Source organism: Rhinolophus sinicus, chromosome 14 (assembly GCF_057876585.1).
Source record: "Rhinolophus sinicus isolate RSI-liver-muscle chromosome 14, RSI-T2T, whole genome shotgun sequence".
Taxonomy (NCBI): Eukaryota; Metazoa; Chordata; class Mammalia; order Chiroptera; family Rhinolophidae; genus Rhinolophus; species Rhinolophus sinicus.
In genome coordinates, this window is record NC_142514.1 from 187242067 (window position 1) to 187268662 (window position 26596).

Consider the following 26596-nt stretch of genomic DNA (forward strand, 5'->3'; position numbering starts at 1 on the left):
GAACAAAACCGAGCCCCTCAGCTAGGCCGGGCAGGGCCTCTGACTGCAGAGAGTGGGGGGTTTCTGCCATAGCAAGACAGGGAGGGCACACAGGACAGCCCCCAAGCCCAGATTCCTTCTGGGGGTGCACACACAGAAACTCAGGCACAAAGCGTGGACACGCACACATGTGCACAAGCAGACACACATGTACACACATGTCAGCACACACACAGGGCTTCCTCTGAACTCAGAAACCATGTCAGGAGCTGTTTGCAACCCCAGAAGTGGCCCTTTCCCCTGGGAAGCCACAAACACGGCTTAGAGCTCCAACGTGTCTGCTCACATGCCCAGGACAGACCCCGCAACACAGATGAGATTCCAACAAAATGGCTTTTTCAGGCCCACCAAATATCCCTGGTTCAGCAGAACGCTTAATCCCTCGGAGGCCGCCTGGGGTTTCCTTACCCCAGGCTGAGATAACAGCTTTCTGGCACCATAAAAGCCAAGCCTATGAAAAAAAAGGAAGAAATATGGGCTCTCCGGGAAAACACAGCTTTGAACGACTTTTTTTCCACCATTTAAACCTCGTGCTGCTCTCAGAACCCCTCACGCAGAGCCCACCCTTGGCCCCTCCTGGGCTCCAGGCTGTGGTCTGGCTCCCGCGCTGTGGGCCCCAGCCAGGGGCACCTGCATTTCGCTGACAACAGCGCCACCTGGTGTCCTGTGGCCCGACTCCCGGGGCTGCAAAGCCCTCAGCTTCCTAAGCCCACTCCCCACACCGGGTCCCCTCCACCTATGGTCAACACCGCCTCTCCCCGCCTCCCCAGGAAGCCCCGATTCCCACCTGCACTGAGAGTCCTGGGGCCCTGCCACTGCCCAGCCCACCCTGGAGGCTGTGAGCTGTGGGAGGGGTACCTGCCTGTGCCAGCCAGCCCCGGCACCCACTTACCTTTTCCTTCCCCCTCCCTTCTCAGGGTGTCCCCTCCTCCAGGAAGCCCTCAGATTCCCTGCACACACATCCACCCACAATCCCTCTTCACCTTGCCCTGTTTTCACAGCCAGGCCCAGTCATAACTCACCTCTACCCCTGGGGGCTGGGCCCATGGCTGCCTCATCCCCACTGTGTCCCCAACACCCCTCCACCCCACCACCCCATGGCCATGGCTCTGCACTGGCAGCCAGATACAGCCAGTTCAAACCCACCTCGAAGGACCACATGGCCAGTGAGTTGGGAATTCCTTAAGAAACACAGCAAGACTTTTGAAAGTAAATCTGAGACCGTACTGCCCACCCACCCATTTTACAGGTGGGGAAACTGAGGCCCGGGACAATACAGCAATTTGGGGTGTCCCATGGAAGCAGCTCTGGGTGCATGTGCTCAAAGGAGGGGGTCCAAGCCCCGGAACACCACGCTGAGCGTGTGGGGTGAGCGCAGCCACTGGGTTCCTGCCCTGGGTTTTGGGGTGGGTGGAGGAAGGAAGCAAGGAGCTGGAAGGCTGCGAACCCACTCGCAGAGCCCAGCACGCAGATGGCTGAGAAGAACAGGGAGGGATGGGGACCCTGAAGATGGCAGGTCAGGGAGGGTGCACTGACATGGTGACAATCAAGCCGGGGCCTGAAACTGGACAAGAAGCCAGTCCTGTAACTTGGCAGAGAAACAGGCTGGCCAAGTGCGGAAGCTGAGCAGCCGGGACAGGGCACTGGGGTGGAGGAGCCGGAAAGGCAGAGGGAGGTGAGGACGGAGGACGGACAGGGCTGCAAAGCAGAGTGCACAGGAGCCAAACGCCACAAGAGCTCCTGGAACCATCAGGTTGTTGTTTTGCTTTGTTTTGAGAAAGCCCCGTCCCACCCCCCATGACCAACAGCTGCTGTGTGGAGAGGGTGCCTGGTGGGGCATGAGGGTGGCAGGGAGGTGGCTGACATGACAGAATGGGGGACAAGGCAAGCAGCATAGGGTCTCTTACCTCCAAGGGGTGGAAAGGGGGTGAGGCCACAGCCGGAACAGGCTGTCTGCTTGGGACAGAGGGCCTGTTCACTCGCAGACCCATCCTGGACCCAGACGGAGGGGACCTGCACCTCTCTCCCCTGCTTAGCCCATGCTGAGCCCCCATCCTCAGCAGGGGCACTGTGCCCGCAGTTCAAAAAATGGCCACCAGGTGGCACTTGGGCCTCATAGATGAATGGACCTCCACCGGAGGAGCAGGGGCGCCAAGGAGGGAAGACAGGGCAGGGGCCTGCCAGGACGGAGGGGCTCCCTGGACAGGACAGGAGCCCTCAGCCACCTCCCCCAGCCCTGGGCCGAACCGGGCCATGAAATGTCTGAGCAAGAGCTCAGTCTAACACATTCACACTGTCGGGGGCAGGACACAACTCCTGGCTCTTCCCTGAGGAGAGTGGAGCTCTGAGGCCCTCAGGGTGTGTCCCCACCCCCACCCCGGGCACAGGGCCTGGGATTCCTCCAGCCTATCAGTGGTCCCCGGGCTGAGATTCACACACAAGGACGAGGACGCACAGGGCACGTCTGTGAGGGCGGGTCCCCTCTGCCAGCCCATGCAGGCTGCGCCTGGCTCCATCACCCTCCCAGGTGCTTCTGGGGGCCTGCCTGAGCGTCATGAGAGTGAGGTAAGGCGCCCTGGATGGAAGGCCCAAACGGGGTTCTGGTGTGCTCCCCAGCCTGGGATTTCGGTGTTGTGGGAACTGCTTCAAACCCAAGGGTGAATGTTCCAGCAATGGACAAATGACCCAAGTCCCTTAGAGGGACTCAGGGGCTGAGCTGTGTCCCCCAAATTCCTACATTGAGGTCCTGACCCCCAGCACATGACTGTATTTGGAGCTGGGCCTTTAAGGAGGTGATTAAGGTAAAATGAGGTCACTGGGGTGGGCCCTCATCCACTGTGACACGGGTCCTTATAAGCAGAGGTCAGGACACAGACACGCACAGAGGGACGACCGTGTGGGGACACAGGGAGGAGACGGCCGTCTGCACGCCGAGGACAGAGGCCTCAGAGCCAGCCCTGCCAACACCAGGCTCTCGGACTCCAGCCTCCAGGGCTGGGGACAGCGAGTGTCTGTGATTTAAGCCGCCCCGGCTGTGGTATTCCACTGCAGCCGCTCCAGGAAACTCCCATGGGGGCAAGAGGCTGACCAGGCTCTGGGCACAGGCCCCAGTCCTCTCCCTGGCCCTGGTGCCCACCAGCACTTACATTCAGTAGGGAGGGCAGACACCAGCCAGTGCCCAGCGGGCAGGGCAGGGATCTGCTGAGGATATCCTTGGATTCTGGGCCCAGCCTGGCAGGGTCTTCCCAGCCCCTTCCTGCCTCAGTTTCCACCTGGATAAGCAGCTCGGTCACCTTGGTCATGAAGAGAGGACCCAAAGAGCAATTCAAGTCACAAGCCATTCAAGTGACCAAAACCAATGGCTTTCATAGCCACCAAAAAACGCACAAAACATGATGGAAGAGAAGGCCCATTTGTGATGACAACTGACAACACCAATTACTATTCCAGTCACTGCTATTAGCAAAAAACTGAACCCCAACGGTCTAAAACCCACTGTGAAACCAGAGAACCCCTGATAAACCCACGGTCGTGGCCGGAAGTCCCCACAGCAGAGAGATGTCATTCTCGCCAAATTCATCCATCCGATACCATCAGGTTTTTGGGGGATCATGGGAGGTTGGTTGTGAAGGTCACAGGGAGGAGCCAGCTAGTGAGGACGGGCTGGTGACCCCTAAACAAGAGCCAGGCACAGATAGATACTAAATCGCAAAACGACACAGAATTAATTCAGCACATGTCATCAGAGCAGGTGACCCTGGGAGGTGATGTCACTCAGACCAGGGGACTGTTGGCATCGGAACACCTGGCTTACAATAAAAACAGCACCTTACATCAGGGAGGAAAGACAGATTTTTGAGTACGTGGCGCTGGGGTGACTGGAAGACCAGAGGGACGAAATGAGAGGGGATCTGTTCCTCACGCCACACGCCAGGACGTTCCCAACTGCCATCAACAACATAAGTCCGTAAGATTAACCCACACAACCACTAGAAGAAATCTGGCTGAATTCGTCCACAGCCTCTGCGGGGTGAGACATCACCATGACTCCAAACCCAGACGCACGGGGGGAAATATGAAAGTCCACTACGCAGAAATGACATGGGAACTGCCACTGGGGTCCGTCACAAGGACTAGGGAGCCCAGCTGACCAGGCCTCCGAGACAGGAGGACACGACGTGCCCAAGCAGGACCCTCCCCAGGCGGCCCCAGGGAGTGGAGCTGGTGCAGGTGGGGGTGTCGTGATTCTCTCGCTTTGTAGGTGGAGGGATGTTGCACGAGAAGATACGGGAACACAAAACAGCAATAGAAAGACGCCGATGCCATCAGCATTCAGGTGGCCTCCTGGGGACGTGACCAGCCCCTGCGCTCCACCTGCTCAGCAGACTTGCAGCCAGGTCCACTTGGAGGTGTCTCCTCCGTGAGAGCACATGTCCTCGGCACTTGGCCCAGCATACACCGTGCTGTGATCCATTCTGGCTGTGGGCTCCCAGCTTGGCCTCCCTGCCACAGTCAGGCTGGCCCGAGGTCGTAGGGGGCCCCTCCCAGGCCCTGTCTGAGGGGCTCACACCTGGGAGTGGGGGAAGAGCCTTCACACCCCTCACACCCCACTCTCAGGGTGAGGGGCTCAGATAGGCTGGGAGCCCCATGTTGGAAATTCCTTCAGTACTCTTGGGGCCCCTGAGCACCTCCTCAGGGGCCTGGGACACAGCAGGAGAGTGAGAGCCTCAGGAGGCAGTGGAAAAGGCCGTCTGGGTGGGTGAGAGCTGGGACACCCGCAGGGTCCATGTACCAGCTACAACTCAGGTCAGGAGTCACCCAGACCCGGTACCACAGTGCAAGCTCGGGCAGGTCCCTGCCAACCACAACCTCAGCTCCTCATGCCCACGTCCTCCTGTCTTTTCCTGGCCCAGCTTAGAAGCCTCCTCCTCCAGGAGGCCCTCCTTGACCACCAGCCTGGAAAATCTGAGAGCTGAGGGACAGCTCCACACCTCCAATGCCCCAGTATCAGGGTGAGCCCACAGCTGCCGGCGAACAGAAGGGGAAACTACTCAGGGTCATCCTGCAGGCGGAAGAACCAGAAGCTGCTCGCTCCACCCCACGCCCACAAGCCCAGGGAGGCTGTGACAGCTTCTTTACATACCATCCAGAAGAGGGTCCCTGTGGCCAGGGCGACATACTGCTCGATGGTGGACAGCACGCTGAAGATGAGACAGACCAGGACGATGAGAAAGCTGCAGACAGGAGGACATGCAGTCAGCGCTGGCCAGCCTCCCTCACACAGACACAAGCCCAGGCCCGGGGCCCGCCCAGCACCTCCCCACGGCACCACCCAAGCGTAGGGCTCAAAATGCCCCAAACCCCACGGTCCACCAGCTGGTGAACGAGACACGAATTGTGGCCCATGCACACAACGGGTATTGTCACCTGGCCACGGAAGGATGACGCACTAACCCGCGTTCCCATGGGATAGACCTTACATGAAACATTGAGCTAAGAACGGGACACTGAAGACCACATACTGTGTGATTCCATTTGCACAAAATGTCCAGATGGGAACTACACAAGGACAGAAAGCAGACTGGCGGCCACCGGGGGCCAGTGGGCATGGGGCTTCCTTTGAGCTTCGATGACGGTGATGGGGCACAGCTCTGAGAATGCCCTGAGAACTGCTGAAGTGTGCCCTCCCCCCCAGGTCACATCACAACATGGGACACTTAATATGTAACAGTCAATGTCCGTTTACAAGGTACTTCCAAACAGCGCCGTGGGCCGGCAGGGACTGGAGCTCCTGGTCCAGGGCAAGGAGGTTGCTGGTTAGAACACAGAAGCCCGCATGCAAGGGAGGGGCTCCCCAGGGGCTGGAGCTCAGAGTTGTTCTGGCTGCGTCTGCCACCCTCCTATTCCCTCCACCCAGCCCCGGGACCCAGCGGAGGGAAGGGGGCAGCCCCACCCCAGGGCCACTCCTGGGCACGACCCCAGGCTGGTCCTCACAGCTTTACAGACCCATTGCTCTGATCACGTCCCAATCAGAAAGCTAAGGAGCCTCTGCTTCTTGAAGGCAGACCATCCAGGGCCCCTCTGTGTCCCTGGATGTCACTGGGCCAAGCCCCCCGCCTTCCTCCTGCCTGGGGAGCATTCCAGGGGGCTTCGGGGTCTCTAAGCACCATTCAGGTGGGGCTATCCCGTCCTCGCCTCAGGGTGCATGCCCGAAGTCCCTGCTCACCCTCCCCCAGGTTTCCAACTACACCTTGCCCTCCAGGAGCTCTGGCCAAAGCTGCCTCACCACCTCTGTCACCGCCTCCCTCTGCAGCTAGACCTGTGAAGCCAGATGAGGCCTGCCTGCCTCATCTCTCGCCCTGACCATGGTGCCTGCCTCTAACCTCAACCCCACAGCCTACCCCACCCCACCGGCTGACATTGAGCCCTCATCATCCCCAGCACGATACCATGGTGACCCCAGACCACCTGGCTCCTGCCAGCCCCTCTCCCCAAACACGCTCCGCTCCACTGGCCTCAGGGCCTTTGCACCTACTGTTGCTCCTGTAGGGCCAACACCCACTCATCCACAGAGAGGTGATCTGACCCCCACGTCCCCCAAGTCACACCTTTCACACATATCACTACTGGGGCCCACTGTCCATGCCCCAGACCCTGAGCGCCTCCAGGGGAGGGCTATGGAGTGCCATCCCTGCTGCGCCCCCCATGCCCAGGACAGGGCCTGGTGCACAGCAGGTGTAGGTGCTCAGCCCATGCCTGCTGTGTGCGCCGCCCATTCAGTCCCCAAGCTCCATCCTCAGTCCCCCATGCTGATCTGCCCTCTGTGCCCCACAGTTGCCACCCTCATCTCTTGGCAGGAGACAGCCAGCCCCACCCCCCACACCCCACCAGACGCTGGGTCTGGGGTACAGTCTGATCGTGGCCCCAGTCCCACAGCAGGACCACTGAGCTGCACCGCTGCCCCCCCTCGGCCCAGCTCCCACCACCAGTTCCCTGCACAGCTGAGGTTGCACCAAGCCCCCCATGTTTGCACACACGGCCTCCTGCCAGGATTCTGCACACCCACCCTGCCCCCTGCTTTCACTCTTCAGACCCTCCTGCCAGCTGGGAAGGACGCCCAGGGCCTGAGCTGCAGTAAAGCTGTTTAACAGAGTAGGTGGGGCCTGCCAGACACTGAGGGGAGCCCTCTGTGGGGACACAAGCAAACACCAGTGGGGTGAGTAAGAGCCCATCTTTGGCCTGACTGACAGCCCCTCGGGCACGGAGCTCACCTTCCACTCACAAGTGAGGGGTGTCAGGCCAGGCCTTGTGCTGCAGCCCACACCCTGAGGGCTCACTGCCCAACATGGCAAGAGGGACGAGAGAAGGGGCAGGAGCGGCCGCCCATCCCTACTCCCCCTGGGGGCTCCTTGGGGCCAACCAGGCCTTGGAGGCATTTGCAGAAGGGAGATGTGGTGACCCCCCCAGGATCATGAGGCCTGGGGATGCTCCCTGCCTCAGTTTCCCCGACACGCGCCAGAGCCCATGGCCTCTTCCTCGTGGGACTATGGATGGCAGGGCGGCCAGACATAGGAGGAAGAACTACAGCCAGGCCGGGACCCCCTAGGCCTGGGACCAGCAGTGTCTCGTGGACCCCTCCCCCCAGAAGAGATGCAAACACAGCCACCCTGGCCTGTGGGAATAAGTCCGTCACTCTGTGGGGTACAGGAAGTGCTCCTCGACCAACTGCCACCACCCTGTCCCCTGCCAGCCAGCTCTTTACAGGCAGTATCTCGTGGGGACGAGATGTAGCCATGTTGTCATCTGACAAATGCTACGGACGGGGAAACCAAGGCCCCATGCTTCCTAAGGCCACTTGTGATTAAAGCAGGGAGGTGACAATAGTGCAGGGGGCGCAAGGCTGTGGTGGGTGCCTGGAGTCTGGGCCCTGAGGAGGGGCAGGCAGAAGAGCACGGCACAGTCTCCTCTCTGACCTGCTCCCAAGGGCACCCGTGATGATGATGAGGGCCACCAGGTAATGCAGGGTGACCGCCCCTTTCACCAGTCACACCTCTGCCACAGGAGGTCACCACTCACAGGTTCAGGGACCAGGATACGGACATCTCAGGGCCGTTACTCAGCTGACCGACATCACCAGCGGCCACAATCCAGCCACCATCCTGTGCCCCACACCACCGCCCTCACCCCTTCATGGCCCGCAAGCGAGGAAAATGAAGCCCCGGAGGGAAGGGGCTCGCTTGGGCCAGGCTCAGGACCCAGGGCTGGGGTTCCTGCTGCCCCAGGCTTCCCGGACGCCTGGCCTCCAGGCTCCATGGCCAGACCACGTCTGAGAAGTTCTCAGTTCTGTTTTCTGCCTCCTGGAGCAGAGGCAGTAAAGAGAAAGCAGCGCCTTCCGCCCTCACAGGCACCGCGGTGGGACTGCGTCCTGGGGGGCCGTGACACGTCAGGGCCGAAGCGGCAGCTCGTCATCTGCCACAGGACCACAGACTCCAGCGCCTGTTAGCCCCCACTTCTGCATATTCCAGTTTTTCAGTTCTGCTACCAGGTGGCAATCTACCATTTATGTCACTGTCAGTACGACCTCGGCTACAGGACAGAAGGCAGCAATTAGAGCTGGCTAGAGCGGTGTCAAGTGGGCACACAGACGCCTGCCCGCAGGAGGCCTGAAAGCATCACAGCCAGCGACATGCACAGCAGCGCAGGGACCCCACCTGCTGGGGGCTTCTCCTCCCCCACACCTGTGCCCGGCTGTGCTCAGGAGGCTCCGTGAACTGAGGGGGTGGGGGGGCAAAAGCCTCGCCTGTGGGTGGCCCTGCCAGGAGAGGGGTGTCAGGGTGGGTGTGCTCACCCCAAGCTCCAAACAGAGATGCATGGGAGCCCCCACACCCTGCCACCCCATGCAGACAGAACATGGGGCCACAGGGCGTGGTGGGGGCCTGCCCAAGGAGCTCCTCCCAGGGCCGACTGAAGGATGTGTCCCCTTGAAGTTCAGGTGCTAATTTATATCTATCTATATGTTGTTCAAATATTTGACTACACTGTAGTAATTTCAGGAAGAATGATATAACTAATTATGCTTCTATCTGCTCCGGCCAGTGCTGGGTGAGCCCAGGAGCCTCAGAGGTGCCAAGACAGGGTCCCTGCCCTTGGAGGGCTCAGGCTGGGGTGCCAGATGCCCCACCCCCCACCTCCGCAGGGCTGGCCACCACCCCTCCATCTCAGCTTGCATCCTGAGGCTCCAAACTCAGGCAGCCCAGAACTCCCAGAGTTGGAAGACTGAGGCCCAGGGAAAGAAGGAATTTGGCCTGGTTTATAGACAGGGTGTGGGGCAGGGGCAGGTAGGAGGAAAGACGCAGAGGCCACATCGGTCCCAGTGCCGCGTGACCCCACTTCCCGGAGCTGTGTGCACGTCAGCAGGAGGAGGCCGCGGCCAGAGGTGAGGGTAGCTCCGGGCAGTGGAACAATGCCTGGCTTGTGCCCGGAAGGCTGGTCCACAGAAGCTATGACTGCCAGCAGTGGCCCCGAGGGACGTCCGGAACGTTATCGGACATCACTGCGCTAACTGAAGCAGCCAGGTGCCCTGGGAACACAGAGGAATGTGGGAGCGCTGCCAGGCCAGGTGGAGGCCTGGGCGGCAGGGTGCTCCAGGGCACAGGGGCCACAGACCTCTCCCCACATGCCAGGCCCCCATAACAGGCCGGGTCAGCCCAAGTGACCCAACAACTGAACCCAGGCCGGTCCAGCCCCCATGAATCCATGGTGACGAAGGTCTCTGCTACCCACGGGCTTTTTCCCAACGATGTTCAGAATTGATGCCGAGAACCACACTTCACGTGCAAAGAAAACATGCAGCGTCCCAGGCGCCGTCAGAACCCAGCTCAGGAGAACGCAGCCCTCGGGTTAGCCTGGGGTTATGCAGAAATTCCGGGATTCCTGCAGGCAGCACTGGGGCCCCTCAGAGAACAGGATTTGCAATGTGCCTGCATGCTTAACTTACTGAACGAATGGAAATCAGAGGAGCACCTGGAAAGTCTCATTGGCGCAGGAACAATGGTCTGCATAAAGAGAGGAATCTCTAGAAAATCGTGCGGAGTGAAACAAGCCAGTCGCAGAAGAACAAATCCCGTGTGACCCCATCACACGAGGTCCCTACAGGAGTGAGAATCAGAGACAGGAAGTAGATGGTGGTGCCAGGGCTGGGGGAGGGGAGGGGAGTGAGCGTTTCATGGGGACAGAGCCTCAGTCTGGGACGATGGAAAGTTCTGGAGATGACGGTGGTGTGTGTGCCCCACACCATGGAGAAGTGCGCTAAAAAACTGTTACAATGGTAAATCGTATGTTCTATATTTGACCACAATTTTAAAAATGTTTTTAAAGGAAACGACGTTTATACATGGCTTCACGAAGGCTTTCAAAGATGCTGACCGAGATTCAAAGACCGCCCACCGGGGATAAACAGACAAAGCGCTGGTTAAGCCGATTTAAAACCCCAGGCCGGGCAGGCTTCTGGGCGTGTGACTGAAAAGATGAGGTATTGATTTTTTCACCCCAAACCAGATCTGAGGGGCTTCTCTTTGTATAAAAGTCACTCTGGACTGTTCCAAACACCCTAAACAAGTGAAGGACAGGTGCCCCGCCCAGCCCTGCTGACCTGAGTGGCCCTGGACGTGGACACCCACATGACACTGGACTCCCAGAGGGGCAGCCTCAGTCCTGCTGGGGCTGATCGGGGGGCGGGGACAGTGCCCAACATGGACACCAGGGCCCCCCTGCTGGTCCAGCCCAGGCCCCACCCTGCTTTGGGTGAAGCTGGGCCGGGTGCATCTCAGCTTGCACCACAGGCCCCGGCCATGCTTGGACCCTGTGCACGGGGCCTCCCTCTAAACCCTGGGTGGAAGGTCACATCACCTCCCGTGAGGAGACAGGGGCCTGGGTAAGTGCAGCAGGTCCCAGGTCCCAGGCTGTGGGGCTGGCCCTCTACCCAAGGCCACCCGGCCCCAAGAGGACCATGAATTGTGGAGGAAGAGACACAGCCACTGACAGGAACACCAGGGCTCTGAGCCAGTGGGGACACGCCGAGGGCCACAGGACAGGGAGCCAGTGGGGACACACCGAGGGCCACAGGGATAGCTGACCCCAGGCCCCTGCGACGCAGCTCAGAGACAAAGACAGTCACATCCTTGGGCACGGGGTGCCACTGCCAGGGACCAGGCCAGTACGTGGTACCACAGTCCTCTGAGCTGAGGTGCCACATGGCCTTCTCTGTGTCTGTCAACTTCTCCGTGTATCTCTCACAAGCGGCCTGTCACTGGTCTAGGGTCCTCCCAGCTCTCCAGGATCATCTGCTCTCACGAGATGCTGACGAGCTTAATCACACCTGCTCTTTCTGTGCAGTCACATGCACAGGCTGCAGGGCTCGGGATGTGGGCACGTGTCCTCGAGGTCACCCCTCGGCGCCCGGGAGAGAGAGGAGCCAGCACGGGCCAGGGAGACCCGGACCACGCCCTCCTGCCCGGCCCCCCACCCCTCACCTGTCTCCCCACAGCCCCTCTGGCCACCACACCTCAACACCTGTCACCACGACCTGTCCGGGCAGTGTGCTCAGTCAGTCGGGCAGGGTCCAGGCCTGCCTCACGGCCACCCCAGGGACCAGGGCTCCACGGCCACCCCTCCGCCTAGTCCACCCCACAGCCCCCTGAACCTCCACTGGGCTGCCGGGCTGCCTCAACAGGGTCCAGCCTCATTTCTTTAAAAGGTTCATTTGTGCAACACAATCTGCTCCAGGACGAGGACAGCACAACAGGCCCCCCGGGTGGCGGGTGGCGGCAGACATTCAACTCCTGTGGTCATTCAACTCCTGCGGACGCGCCAGTGCACTGATCCCATCACACAGACACCAGGCCGCCCGGCAAGGAGCTATTAGGAGATTAAAACCCAAGTCCCTGCCACTATATAGAGGCTTTCCTCGGCGTCTCAGGGTTTCAGCTGACACCTCTTCCAAACACGATCTGGGCTGGGGACCCCGAGACACAGGACCCTCCCACCAAGCACACTGGGGCCTCATGGAGCTTCTGTGCACACAGCACCTCCCCAAACGCTGGGCTTCCACCACCCGAGGGTCACCACCACCCAGCAGCCACCAGGATTGCACCAGAACCTGCAGTCCACACCCCACTGGTCCGTCAGTCTTTTACTATCCACTGAGCACCCAGCGATCCTGGGGAAAAAACCCACCAGCCCCTCTCAAGCAAAAGACCCTCCAAATGAGGCCTAAACGCCAAACATCTTCCTGAGCATCCACCACCACCCAAGGCCTGGGCTTCCCTTCAGGGATGCCTTCTGAGGCCCTGGCTGGGTCCTGTGGCCCCTGCCCCACTCTCACCACCTGGTGCTCACTGATGCTCTCCCCAGCCAGGGGGTGCCTGCTGGTGCCCCCTCTGAAGGCCCAGCATGGGGCCAGGTATATGAGTGGCTGTTGAATGCATGAAAGACAATGTTTAGGTTGAACTCAGGAGCTCAGTAAAAAGAATTTTCAGGGCCACCTCCTCCAGGTAGGCCTCCAGGGTGCAGCAAGAAGTGAGATCCTTTTGCTCCTTTCTTTCCCTCCTTGCCCCTCCCCACCTCCACGCGGCCTTTCAATGGGCCAGGACATGGCACTGAGGCAGCTCTCAGTGCACATGTGCGCGCGCACACACACGCACACATATGCACGCACACACACACACACACACACACACACACACACACACACACACAGGCTACTGCCAACAGCACCACGCAGAAAGGGGCCTTCCCAGGGGAGACGCTGACATGAGCCAGGAGCGGGCATAGCCACCCAACGGCCCGGAATGTGTGAGGATGGGCGCAGAATGGGCAGGATGCATTGGGCGAGGGCTCAGAGGGGCCACCATGCAGGCAGTAGTGACGTGCCAGCATTCAATCCACACCCTCCTCTCAGGGCCTCTCCCCGAAATACAGGGACGACACAGGCGAGGGGATGATGTGGCACAGAGAGGCCTGTGATGGCTCTGCCAACAGCAGAGCCCCGTAAAGATGGCGGGTCTGTCCCCTTTGCTGACCTTGGGACGGGCAGGGACCACTCACGGGGACCACTCAGCACTGCCAGAAACACAAGATTCTATCCTGGAGCCTCCAGGGAGCTCCCTGGTGGGATGCACTTCAGGCCCATGTGGGCTGATTGCCAAACATCCCACTGTACCCCTAAGAGGTGACAAAGGTGGGTGACGGCCATGCCCCTGGCCCTGGCCATGCTTTTCTGTTCCGACAACCCTGCAGGTTGAGCAGTGGGATTGCAGGGTCCAGCCAAGCACAGGCTCTTGCCCTGCCCAGGCCACACAGCGGCCTGGCTCCCGTCGGAGCACAGGGTGATGGCCGCGTTCACACCTCACCCCAATGCCTAGGGTCCTCTCCACACAGAGCACCGAGGGCCATGCCAACTGGGGGCAGCCTGGGGACAGCTGAGGACAGGCGTTGGCTGACAGCTTGGCCACACCATCCCAAGCTGTCATTTCAAAGCCTTTTCGGCCCGAGAGGGGTGGCTGTGTGTGGGGGGTTCTCTCTGGGTATACACAGAGTGTGCATGCATACGTGATTCCATAGGGGTCCGCTCACACAATCAGAGGCATACAGCCATGTCCAGATGGCAGGTTGTGATGGCTGAACCTGGACTGTCCAGCCCCTGGCCATGGGCCAGCCCAGGTGCTTTCTTGGTATCCATCAGACCAAAGGGACATCCAACCACAGAACTGGGGCCCACCTCCTCTCCCAGCAGGCCCCATGGCGGCCCCCTAAGGAGCCCCAGTGCCTGGCAGGTGGGAGGCCCCAGCATGGCGGGAGGGTGGGAACGAGCCGCACAGGAGCCCACTTCCTCCTGGTCATGCCAATCCTCATGAGAAGCGCGCCAGTCCCATGGGGGAGGCTCAGAGATGGTGAGTGACTGCCTGGAGTCACACAGCACCACAGCAGGGAATGGGCCTCCAGCCCAGGTCTCCTCCTACCATGCAGAGGCTTGTGCCTCCAAGAAAACAGCAGCCCAGGGTCAGCCAGGAGCAACAGGCCCTCCTACCGCCCACACTTGAGGGGCTGTGGCGGGCCTGGCAGTGGAAGCACAGGCCCCTGGACGGCTCAAATGGAAGTGCTGTGGGATGTCCCAGCCGTCAGGGTCATGGCCATCACTGCAGCCACCCTGTGTGCACTTGACAGGCTGGCTGAAGCACTCAGGCCCTGGGAGGCATTCGGGCACTGGCCAGACACAGCTGAGGCAGAGCCTCCTGGCAGAGAAGGATAGCCCATCCAGGGCCCAGGGCGGCCGGGGGCGGTTCTGTCCCCCAGAGTGTCACCTACAGTAAGCCTGGCTGTGCAGCCCAGCCTGAGATAAGAAAGCCCTCAGAGAGTATATTTAGAAGGTGCCAGAGAACAAACTGGTGTGACCTCAGGGACAGAGACCTTATCTGCCCAGGACGTACGTTGTCTTCCCTGTGAAAGAAGCTTGTCCAGGACAGGGAGAGGCCAGCAGGACGCAGAGGGCAGCCGGACGCACCTGTACCCACTCACTCTACCTGTACACGTCCTGTGTCTCAGGGGAGAGCCTCAGCCTGGGAGTGGTCGGCTGCTGCAGGGCTCACCTGGGGGGGGCCAGGATGGGCCAGGACCTCCCACGCCTCCCGTCTGGGGCAAGAAGGAGCCCCATGGGGTGTTGTCCTGGATCTGAGGGAGGTAGACCCAAGCACCAGGGGTGGGGGGGGTGGGGGGTGGGGGGCCCGGCAGGCTTCCTAACCCCAGGGTGCAGGTCCTTGCGTTCCTTCAAACAGGGCAACTTTGAAGACTGGAGGCTATAGGCAGGGCTCCCAGGACATCTCACCCAGGTCCCAAGAAGGACCAAGGAGAGGAGGATGAAGGACACTGACCCTGGCATTGCCTCGGCTGGGGCAGCACAACCCATCACCACTGGAAAAGTCCTTCCTTGTGTCTCGCCTAAGTCTTGCTTGCTGTAGTTTGGTCTCCAGCTGAAGGAACCCTCCCCACCTCCCACTGTGGAGGTTGGAGGTCCTTGGAAACTGAGCTGCTGTGTGACCTCTCTGAGGCTCAGTTTCTCCACTGGGAAGTGCGAATGCATCAAGTGTGCCCAACTGCCTGCAGGTGTTCGGTAATGGATGCTGAGGCCGTGACCATCATCAGATTGGCCCCCATTGTCCCCAGTGCCAGCCCCAGCAGCTTCACGGCAGAGCTGGTGGCAACGCCAGGCTCCAGGGCCAGCAATAGGGGCTCAGCACGATGCCACTCAATTCTACCAGCGAGATCCCACAGGGGAAGAAGGCCTCCCCAGATGTTACGGCTTTCAGCTGTCCCCGTGTACACACCCCACAGACTAAGGGGCAGCACAGGCCTTGAAGTGGCACGCAAGGCTTCCAGCTGGGCACCCCTTTCCCCACACCCCCCCCTCCCTCTGAACTCACCTACCTCTCCCACTTTTAGAATGGGCGATCAGGGAAGGGCTTCTCAGAGGTGGAGCCTAGTCCAGGCACAGGGAACAGCATATGCAAAGCCCACAGGAGGGAAGAGAACACAGCCCACCTGAGGACCGCAAAGAGTTCGGGCACACCTGATACTCCATCAACAGGGGGCAGCCAGGGAGGGGAACAATGACACTGCAGGCTGTGCCACGAATGGTGCTTCTGTCACTGGCTAGAAGGACAGCAGTGAGAGCCAGGGCCTCCCTGTGCAGCTTCCAGCCCAGCGCCATGAGCACGGGAGCTGCAGACTCCCAAAGACCCTCAAAGCCACCGCGAGCAAGGCAGAGGCAGCTAACCCCAGAGCAGCAGTTGCACCAGGGGCCACCTCCAGGGCCAATGACTGCAGCCTGCCCACCCCAACAGGAAAACTGAGGATGGAAAGACAGTGCCAGTGCTGGGCGAGCAGCCCCCTCCCACCAGGGCCCTCCCCACCGTCCATGAGAGCGACGGGCACCTCGGCCCAGGGCCCAGCTGCTTGGTCAAACACCGGGATACAAGTCTGGTTTTCAGTCGGTTTTCTAGACATGGTCGATCCCGACAGTCAGTAGACTAAGACCAATCACCCACTGTGATGTGGTGGCCTCACCAATCAGTGGACAGCCTTTAGAGCAGAGACAGAGGTCCCCAAAAAGGAGGGAGGAATTCTGCTCAAATCTGCAGCACCGGGCCCACCCGGTTCCCAGCCTGCCCCCAAATCATATGACCCAATTCCTTACAATCAGGACTCTCTGTCCCTCTCTCCCTGACTCTGTTCCTTGGAGAACCCCAATTAATACAAGTTAGACATTAAGGTGCCCGTTTTGCAGATGGGGAGACTGAAGCTCAGAAACGCCAAGAATCCCACTCAACTCCGGCTCGGTCTGGTCCTGTCCAGTTATAAAAGCCTAGGACTTCCCCACGAGGGAGAAAAGCCAGCAGGGGGCGTGCATCTGAGGCTGCACCACACTCACTCTTTGCCCCCCAGCCCCCATTTTGTCTTGCGGTGAGAGCACCTGGCATGGGGTTTGGGCGAGAAGCCCAGCCATCCCTGCTTTACTATGGAAGGAGAAACTGAGGGTGGGCCTGGAAAGGGTGGGCCGGCGCAGACCCAGGGAGGCAGGACCTCAGGCTGCCTCAGGAGGCTTGCCTCCTCCTTTACTGCCTCCCCACTGCCCCCAAACTCCCAAGCCCCTCACCTAACAGGTGGAAGGCAGAGGCTTCTTCTGAGAGGCCAGGAACCCATGTTGGCAGCCCCCGACCGAGGCAGAGCCCACCCAAGCCCCGGACTGTGTGGGACTTGGTAGGGACAAAATCCCCTCCCAGACAGAGACAGCCAGTTATACCCCACCATCCGCCAAGGCTGCCCACCAAGCAGACACGGGACCTCCGGCTGGCCTCAGTTCACCCACACCCCACCCCTAGGGTAGGTGTCCCCACGGGTTCCCTGGATGAGACGCCAGCTTCTCTGTGGCAGCCCAGAACCCAACCACAGCCTCCTTCCTGAGCCGGAACCCTCTTCTTCCCAAAGCCCTGCACTGCAACCCAGGGGCCAAGGGCAGGACCCAAGGGTCAGGGGCGGGACCCAGGAGCCAAGGGCAGGATCCAGGGACCAAGGGAGGGCTGGTTGCTGCCCCCTCGACCTGCAGAGCAGGAAAGCCGCATTGTCTGCTCCCTACCACCCCTGCCGGGAAAGTCCTCTGCTGACAAAACAAGCACCCCATGATGAGAACAGCCAACCCACCCAGGCCAGGAGGCCTCCAGAATGGGGCATTCACCTGAGCGGTGTGGGCACCTCTGCTCTCCACCGGAAAGTCTGGGGATTAGCTGGGCACAGTGCCTCGCCTCTGCCAGCCCCCTGCTGCAGTCATGGGGCATCCAAGAAAGCTGGCTAGACTGCAGAGGGTGCTCCCCGGGCACCCAGCATGGCCCAGCCTCAGGCCCAATGTGGCAGCACCCCCACTCCGGGTGCAAGAGAGACCACTGGGGCAGAGCTGGACACAAGCTCTCGGGGCATCCCCAGAAATCTCCAGAAGATGAGATAAAGGGGAAAAGGCAGGAATATGGGGGGGGTGGGGACATGGGGGGCAGTGGGGACATGGAGTGGTGGGGACATGGGGGATAGTGGGGACATGGGGGCAGTGGGGACATGGGGGTGCATGATGTTAGGTGCTGAGGCAGGGATGTGAAGACAGGAATAGACATGGGGTTTCTGTGAGTACCAATCATGGGAACATCACCTCTGACCCCCAAATCCAACCCCGCTCCATCGTGCTGCCAACACCCCCCAAGGGGCCAGCCAGGCGGCACCTACAGCTGTCCCTACCGCACCCCCGCCACCGGCAGAGCATCTCCACCCCGGGCCTGTGGGAAAGGCCAGTCACTACACATTGCAGGTCCCTGACCAGCAGCCACCACAGTGAGTCGAACCGCCTCCCTGATAGAGCCCCAGCCCACTCCCGTGCTAGCATGACAATGTCCAGGCCCCAGGCACTGCAGCTAAGGGACCAGAGCTGGCTGCCCCTGACTTGCAGAAAGCACGACCTGAGTCACCACTGCCACAGCACGGCCTTGGGGCCGACAGCAGTGACGCATGGTGACAGCCGGGCAGGGAGGAAGATGAGCTCTGCACATGCCCGGGGCCGGAGCTGGAGTCCGGGCCTCACACCCAGACTGTAGAGCGACACTCCAGATGCAGCCTCAGGGAATGGGGGGATTGGAGGGGGGACATGGTACAGCTGCGGCCGACTGCCAGCCCCACACCAGCACCTCCAGTCCCCTCGCTGCCCCGTGGGCCACCCGCAGGGTCCCAGGAGCTTGGCCCTGCTGGGGACACACGAGCAGGGCTGGCCAAGCGCTCAACACCCCCCTGGCCTGACGTCTCTGCAGATCCAGTGGTGGGAAGGACAGGTGCCCGATGCTGGAGCTTCCCACTTTCACCCTAGGACAAGACAGATCTTGCCCACTTGAGATGCAGTTTCTGAACGGTCAGTGTCTCCAGGAAGCACCCACTTCCTTGCTGCTCAGCTGGCCTGAGACAAACACCGCACTTCCTCCGAGCCTCTTCCTCACGCCCGCCTGCCAGGACGGCCTGCTCTCATCTGTGCCCTCTGTGAGCGGGAAGTCCAGGCATACGGGCCCCCAGGACGGGTCGAGGGGCTTCCTGAGCACCGTGTCCTCACAAGCCAGTGCCCAGGCTGCATGTGCTCTGTGTGCTGGACTTCGCACGTGGCCGCCCAGAACCAGGCCCAGCCTTCGCCAAAACGGGAGCCACTGTGGCCCAGAGGGAGGAAGTGGCTAACTGCAGCCGGACGGGCCTGGCCTTGGTGTTCCTCTCAGGGTCAGGCATGGGATTACTCAATGCCGGATGCAATTAGCAGTTTTATTTCAGTCTCAGCAACCTCAGGCCTGCCCGCTGGTAGCCCGGCTCTGGCTGCAGAGAGGCAGGTCAGCGCCTGCTCCCAGCGCTGCCGGCCTGCTGGCCAAGCGAGGGGCCAAAGACATACTCCTGTCACCTGCGACCGGCCGTGAAACACCAAGGGAGAATTCCCAGGCCAAGGAGGGACCAGGAATCTGCTTAGCCAGGTCCCCACCCACCAGGCAGATCGTGAAGTGTGCCTGAGCCTCATAAGGCCACTCTGGCCCATGGGAGGTTTCAGGAACAGGAATGTTGGTGTTGGCTTCCTAGTAAGCACTCCAGGGGTGCCCCAGGCGCACAGAATGAAATACACATGCCTTGCCCCGCCTGCAAGGCCTGCTGAGTGGGCTCTGCCCCTCATCCCCACCCCTGGCTGGAAAGCACCTTCCGTGTGCCTAATACTATGCTAGACTCCAGGGAAGAGGCAGACATGGGAAAAAGAGACAATACACCAGAAAACCAAGGCACAAAATGAAAACGGAGTGACAGCTGCCCCAGGGGAACAGAAAGGGTCTGTCACAGTGAGTGACAGGGCAGAAAGGCTGCTCCAGGAGGTGACATGTGAGCTAGGGCTGGGAAGGTATACTGCAGGCAGAGGAAATTGCCGTGCAAAGGCCCTGAGGTAGGGTTTGGTAGGCTTGAGGCCAGGTGGCAGGAGCAGGGTGAAGGACCTGAGAGCCACTAATTAGCAATGAGTCAGAGGAAGGCCATGCCCAGGCGTGCCTCGCAGGCCGCGGACAGACATCTCAGAATGCCAGGTCTCCTGGGACCAGCGTCACAGGCTCCGGGCTGACATCTGCTGTTTATCAACTGAGCTCCGGGCCTGGGCCCCAGAGACCCCAAGCAGACGTCAATGTCCACTTTCGTGTACACCAATCACAGAGGCCAGAGAAAAACACCAGGAGCTTTGAACACCAGGAAACCAAAGTCGGATGCTGGATGCATCAAAACAGAAGGAGTCATCCCCAGCAGGTCCATCCCAGCCATCACCCGTCACCTCTGAGGGCATCTCCCAGACACGGCCACCCATGCCATCGCTGTGGCCCCCTGCCCACAGCTGCCCACCTCAGAACCCCTCTGTTCTTTCTCAGTCACAGGGACTGTCCTGGCCCAGACCCAGAGAGCCCGCAGCCAAGGAGGAACAGAATAGAGGAAAAGGGGAAGTAGCCGAGGACACGGCACAAACGCAGGACCGGAAACGCCGACACCAGGCCGACACCTCCGCAACCGTCGGGAGCACGCTCTGCACTGGCCTGGCCTCGGACCCAGCCCGGAGCTACTTCCTGCCTGCCACCCAGAATAGCCGGCACATCCTCCGAGCAGCAGGCCACCCTACCCCTGATGCAGGCTCCTCCTCAGGACACTGAACCCCCCCATGCTGCACAGCCCAGCCTTCCAGAGGCTGGTCACTCAATGGAGCAAAGGGAGCCAGCCCCTGCAGGTCTCAGACAGGGAACAGGGTTCGCCAGGCATGGGGGTCCTGAGAGCAGAGACGCTGGACTTAAACATGGAGGCGTAGCAATGATTGATGCCAAGAGGAAGGGCCTCCCTCCAAAGCCCAAAGCCACCCCTCGTGAAATAGTATTATATGATATTACAATCTAAAACATGAAACAGCAAATACAGACCTTTAGACAGTTGTCTGTCTCCCAATCTGTGCTGTGCACTGACTGCACTTCTTGTTGTACAAACGCAGCCCTTGGCCCAGAGGCCCCCCCAAGCTCCCCAATATGCGATAGGTGTTACACTGATGTGGACATTTCTACGTCACCCTGAGCAACACCTCCCCCAGGCAGCCTTCCTGGACTGCTCAGTCAAGTCCCACACACACGCTGCACGCACTTGCCCGGTGCTGTGTGCCTCCCTCTGTGAACCTTGCCCCAGCTGGAGCTTTGCCTTGTGTGTTTGTATGGTTCTGTGACTGAAGATGCCCCCCACTCAAGCCCACTAGGGCAAGGGCAGGAGGCAGAGTTTGTGGAGCTGGCACAACACCCACTTACATGGGCATGCTCATACATTGCTGGGGGGGGTGGGGGGTGTTGCACATAGCCTAAGTCTTCCAAGGGAAATTTGGTCATGCCTGACAAAACTACATACCTATGCTGCAACCCAGCACTTCCATTGCTAGGACTACCCTACAGACACACCTCCAACATGAAAATACAAAGGGACAAGGTTATTCAACGCAATGTTGTTTGCCAAGTGCAAAATATCGGAAACAACCTAAAGGCCCACAGACAATCTGCGTCTGCACGGTCAAGTATCAGCAGCTGTGGGAAAGGACGGGGACAGTCTTGATGAACTAATATGTTGAGCTCCACCATACACTGTTTGGTGAGAAGAGCAAAGACAGAAGAGCATTCATGGTCTTGTCACGAATTGATGCAGGGAGAAGTACACATCCACGTGCAAAAGAACGCACGTGGACCCTTACCTCACACCACGTACAAAAGCTAACTCAAAGCGGACTAAAAATCTACACATAAGACCTAGAACTGTAAAACTCCTAGGAGAACACACATGGCAAAAGCTTCATGGCATTGGATTTGGCAACGACTTCTTGGCTATGCCACCAAAAGTACAGGAAACAAAATTAAAAACAGATCAACAGGACTTCATGAAAATTAAAACTCTCTGTGCAGCAAAGGACATATGACTAAAGTGCAAAGGCAACGCACAGAATGGGAGACAGTATTTACAAATCATACATCCGGAACATATAAAGAACTCCTGCAACTCAACGACAAAAACCCGATTAAAAAATTGGCAGGACCCAATGATATGCTGCCTACGAAAGGCTCACTGGCTTTAAGAACACACATAGGCTGAAAGTAAAGGGATGGAAAGGATACTCCACGCACATGGAAACCAAAAGAGCGCAGGGGTAGCTGTACTGTATCAGACAAAAGACTTCAAGCCAATGGCCATAACGAGAAACCAAGAAAGTCATTATACAATGATAAGGGGCCAATTCATCAGGAGGATATAACAATTGTAAATATATATGCACCCAACAACAGAGCACCTGAATGTGTTACGCAAATATTAACAGACCCAAAGGGAGAAACAGATAGCAATGCAAATAACAGCAGGAAGTTCAACAGCCCATTTTCAACAACAGGTAGATAATCCAGACAGAGAGTCAATAAGGAAACACTGAACTTAAACTGCACATTAGACCAGAGGGACTTAACAGACATTTATAGAACATTCCATCCAACGGCAGCAGAATACACATTCGCAAGCACACAAGGAACGTTCTTCAGGATAGATCACATGTTAGGCCACAAAATAAATCTTAAGAAATTTAAGGAGACTGGTGATATCAAGCACCTTTTTGGACCATAATGGTATGAAACTAGAAATCAACTATAAGAAGAAAACTGGAAAAAAAACCCCACAAATATGTGGAGCTGAAACAACAGCTTCTGAACAAACAAGGGTCAAAGAAGAAATCAAAAGAGAAATCAAAAAATATCTTGAGACAAATGAAAACGGAAACATTATATACCAAAACTTATGGGATATAGCAAAAGTGGTTCCAAGGAGAAAGTTTATAGTGATAAACATCCATATTAAAAAAAATCTTAAATAAACAACCTAACTCTTTACCTCAAGGAACTGAAAAAAGAACCAAGTTAGTAAAATGAAAGTAAGCAATAAAGATCAGGATGGAAACAGACATTGAAAAGACAGTAGAAAAGATCAGTGAAACTAAGAGCTGATTTTTTTTTTTTTTTTTTTTAAGATTTTACTGGGGATGGAGAACAGGACTTTATTGGGGAACAGTGTGTACTTCCAGGACTTTTTTCCAAGTCAAGTTGTTGTCCTTTCAATCTTAGTTGTGGAGGGTGCAGCTCAGTTCCAGGTCCAGTTGCCGTTTTCTAGTTACAGGGGGCACAGCCCACCATCCCTTGCGGGACTCGAGGAATTGAACAGGCAACCTTGTGGTTGAGAGCCCACTGGCCCATGTGGGAATCGAACTGGCAGCCTTCGGAGTTAGGAGCATGGAGCTCTAACCGCCTGAGCCACCGGGCTGGCCCTAAGAGGTGATTTTTTTAAGACAAACAAAATGGACAAACTTTTAGCTAGGCTTACCAAGAAAAAAAAAAGAGAGAACTCAAATAAATAAAATTATAAATGAAAAAGGAGACATTACAACTGACACCACGGAAACACAAAGGATCATAGGAAACAACTATGAACAACAAAGACGCCAACAAATTGGACAGCCTGGAAGAGATGGATAAATTCCTAGTTACATACAACCTACTTACCAAGACTGAATCAGGAAGAATCAGAAAATCTGAACAGAACAGTAAGGTGATTGAATCAGTCATCAAAAGCTTCTCAAGGAAAAGTCCAGAACCAGATGGCTTCACTGGGGAATTCTACCAAACATTTAAAGAATTAACACCGATCCTTTTCAAACCCTTCCAAAAACAGAAGAGGACGGAACACTTTAAGACTCATTTTATGAGGTCAGCGTTACCAAAGCCAGATGCACATGTTACAAGAAAAGAAACTCACAAGCCAATACCCCTGACAAGCATAAACGCAAAAGTCCTCAACAAAATATGATCAAACCAAATGCAACAGCACATTGAAAGGATCATACACCATGATCAAGGGGGATTTATTCTAGGGATTCAAGAATGGTCAACACCCATAAAGCAGTCAATGTAACACCACATTAACAAAAGGAAGGATAAAAATCATGATTATCGTGATAGATGCAGAGAAAACATTTGACAAAACTCAAATGCTTTCATGATGAAAATCTCTCCACAACCTGGGTATAGAGGGAACAAACCCCTACATAATACAGGCCCCGTATGACAAGTCCAGAGCTAACATCATACTCGGTGGTGAAAGAGTGCAAGGTTCTCCTCTAAGATCAGGACAAGAACATCCACTCTCACCACCGTTATTCAAAAGAGTACTGGACGCCCAGCCAGAGCAATTAGGCAAGAAAAATAAATAAAGGGCATTCAAAGCAGAAAGGAAGAAGTAAAACGCTTTTTATTTGCAGATGATATACAGAGAAAACTGTGCCCAAAACACTGCTAGAATAAATGAATTCAGTAAAGTTGCAGGATACAAAGTTATATTTTAAAAATCAGCTGCATTTCTATACACCACGAACAAACTAGCCGAATGAGACATTAAGAAAACAATCCCACTTACAAAAAAGAAAGAAAAAGAAAAATACTTGGGAATAAATTTAACCAAGGAGGTGAAAGATCTGTACACTGAGAGCTATAATAATACATTGACGAAAGTAAAGGAAACACAAATAATTGGAAACATATTGAGAGAATATTGTTAAAATGTCCATACTGCCCAAAGCAATCTACAGATTCAACGCAATCTTACTGAAATTCCAATGGCATTTTTCACAGAACTAGAAAAAAATAATCCTCAAATTTGTATGGAAGCACTAAAGATCCGGAATCGCAAAAGCAATCTTAAGAAAGAAGAACAAAGCTGGAGGTATCCCACTTCCTGATTTCAGAATATACGGCAAAGCTAAAGTGATCAAAACAGCCTGGTACTAGTATAAAAACAGACATTTGGATCAATGGACCAGAATCAAGAGCCCAGAAATAAAGCCACGCTTATGTGGTCAATTCATTTATGGCAAAGGAGCCAATAAGGACAGTCTCTTCAGTACATGATACTGGGAAGGCTGGACAGACACGTGCAAAAGAATGAAACTCCACCCCCATCTGACACTGCACACAAAAATCAACTCAACAAGGATTAATGACTTGAATGGAAGACCTGAAGCCACAAAACTCCTAGAAGAAAACAGGCGGGCAGCTCCTGGACAGGGGTCTTGGCAGTTTTGGGGGACGTGACACGAGAAGCACAGGCAACAAGAGCAAAAACAAACAAGTGGGGCTCCCTCAGACTCACGGCTCCTTCACAGCGAAGGAGACCATCACCTACTTGAAAGGCAGCCCGCGGAATGGGAGAAAGTCTTTGCAAACCACACGTCTGATAAGGGGCTAATATCTAAAATAAAAAGGACCTGAAGTGGGCGGAGGACTGGACTAGACGAAGGAGACAAAGTGCCTACAGGTGCGTGAAAGGTGCTCCTCATCACTGGTCGTCAGGGAAACCGGCCCAAACCACAAGTGAGACCCCACCCCACACCTGTCAGGACGGCTGTCATCAAAACGACGAGATAACAAGAGTGGGGAGGCCATGGAGGAAAGGGGACCACGTGCAGTGTCGGCGGGAGCCGCCTTGGGGAACAGTGTGGAGCTGCCTCAAGAAGCCAAAACCAGAGCCACCAGACGACCCAGCAGTCCCACCACGGGGTCTGTATCCACAGGAAATCGCTGAGGAGACGCCTGCACCCCGTGCTCTGCAGCTTATGCCCGGTAGCCAAAGTATAGAAACAACCTGTCTGTCAGTGGATGCTGAGTGGATAAAGAAACATGTGGTGTGTACGTATGTAATGGAATATTATTCAGCCATAAAAAGGAAACCCTGTCATTTGTGACCACATGGATGGGCCTGGAGGGCATTATGCTAAGTGAAATAAGTCGGAGAGAGAAAGACAAATATCACATGGTCTCACTTACATGTGGAAGCTAAAAGAGTGCAACTCATAGAAAAAGAGAGTGGAAAAGGGGTTGCCAGGTCCTAGGGGGAGGGGAAATAGGGAGAGGCTGGTAAAAGGATACAGACTTTCATTTATAAGATGAGTGATGCCTGAGGATCTGAGGAGTGGGTGACACTGTATCGGGTAATTGAAATATGCTAGGAGAGCAGAATTGAAACGTTCTCGCCCAGGAGGAAACAAAAACGGTAAACCTGCGAGGTGACGGATGTGCTCATTAAACCGATGGGGGGAGTCTTTTCACAGGTGTACGTACATCAAAGCATCGCCTTGTACACGCTTTAAATATCTCACAATTTATTTGTCAATTATGTCTCGGTAAAGCTGAAAAATATGGCAAAGGACTGGAATAAACATTTCTCTAAAAAAAACAATGGTCAACAAGCTCCAAAAATGGTGCTCAGCGTCACTAATCATCAGGGAAACACAATCAAAACCACAGTGAGGTCCCACCCCACACCCATCAGGAGGGTTGCCATCAACAAACAACAGGAAATAACAAGTGCTGGCGAGGATGTGGAGAAACTGGAACCCCTGTGCACTGCTGGTAGGAATGTACAATGGTCTCCCTGCTATAGAAAACATAGGTCAACCCCTCAAAAAATTAAAAATAAAATTACCACTGACACAGCAATCCCACTGCCGGGTACGTCCCCAAGAGAACCGAGGGCAGGGTCTCGAGGAGCCATCTGTACCCCCATGTGAAGCAGCATCACTCACAGCAGCCAGAAGCGGACACAACCCAGCTGTCCACAGCGGAGGAACGGATACACAAAACACGGTCCCTCCACACACTGGAATATTACTCAGCTTTAAAGAGGACGTCCTGACACCTGCTGCAACGTGGATGGACCTGGAGGACACTGTGCTGAATTAGTCAAACACAAAGGACAAATATTTATGATTCCACTCATAAGAAAAGTTCCCACAGCCATCAAAATTGCAAAGACAGAAAGTAGACGGGTGTGGGCCAGGAGCTGGGGGAGTGTTTCATGGGAC

General features: G+C 56.6%; 1 protein-coding gene across 3 annotated transcripts in view; it reads right to left on the minus strand.

The window, feature by feature from the left end:
* KCNQ1 (potassium voltage-gated channel subfamily Q member 1) overlaps positions 1-26596 on the minus strand; it is a 307298-nt gene that overhangs the window by 258023 nt on the left and 22679 nt on the right. For all 3 annotated transcript variants that reach the window (XM_088789796.1, XM_019713689.3, XM_019713688.3), the window contains exon 2: positions 5183-5273. In XM_088789796.1, the coding sequence (XP_088645922.1) occupies positions 5183-5273 (91 nt within the window). The remainder of the gene's footprint in view (positions 1-5182; positions 5274-26596) is intronic.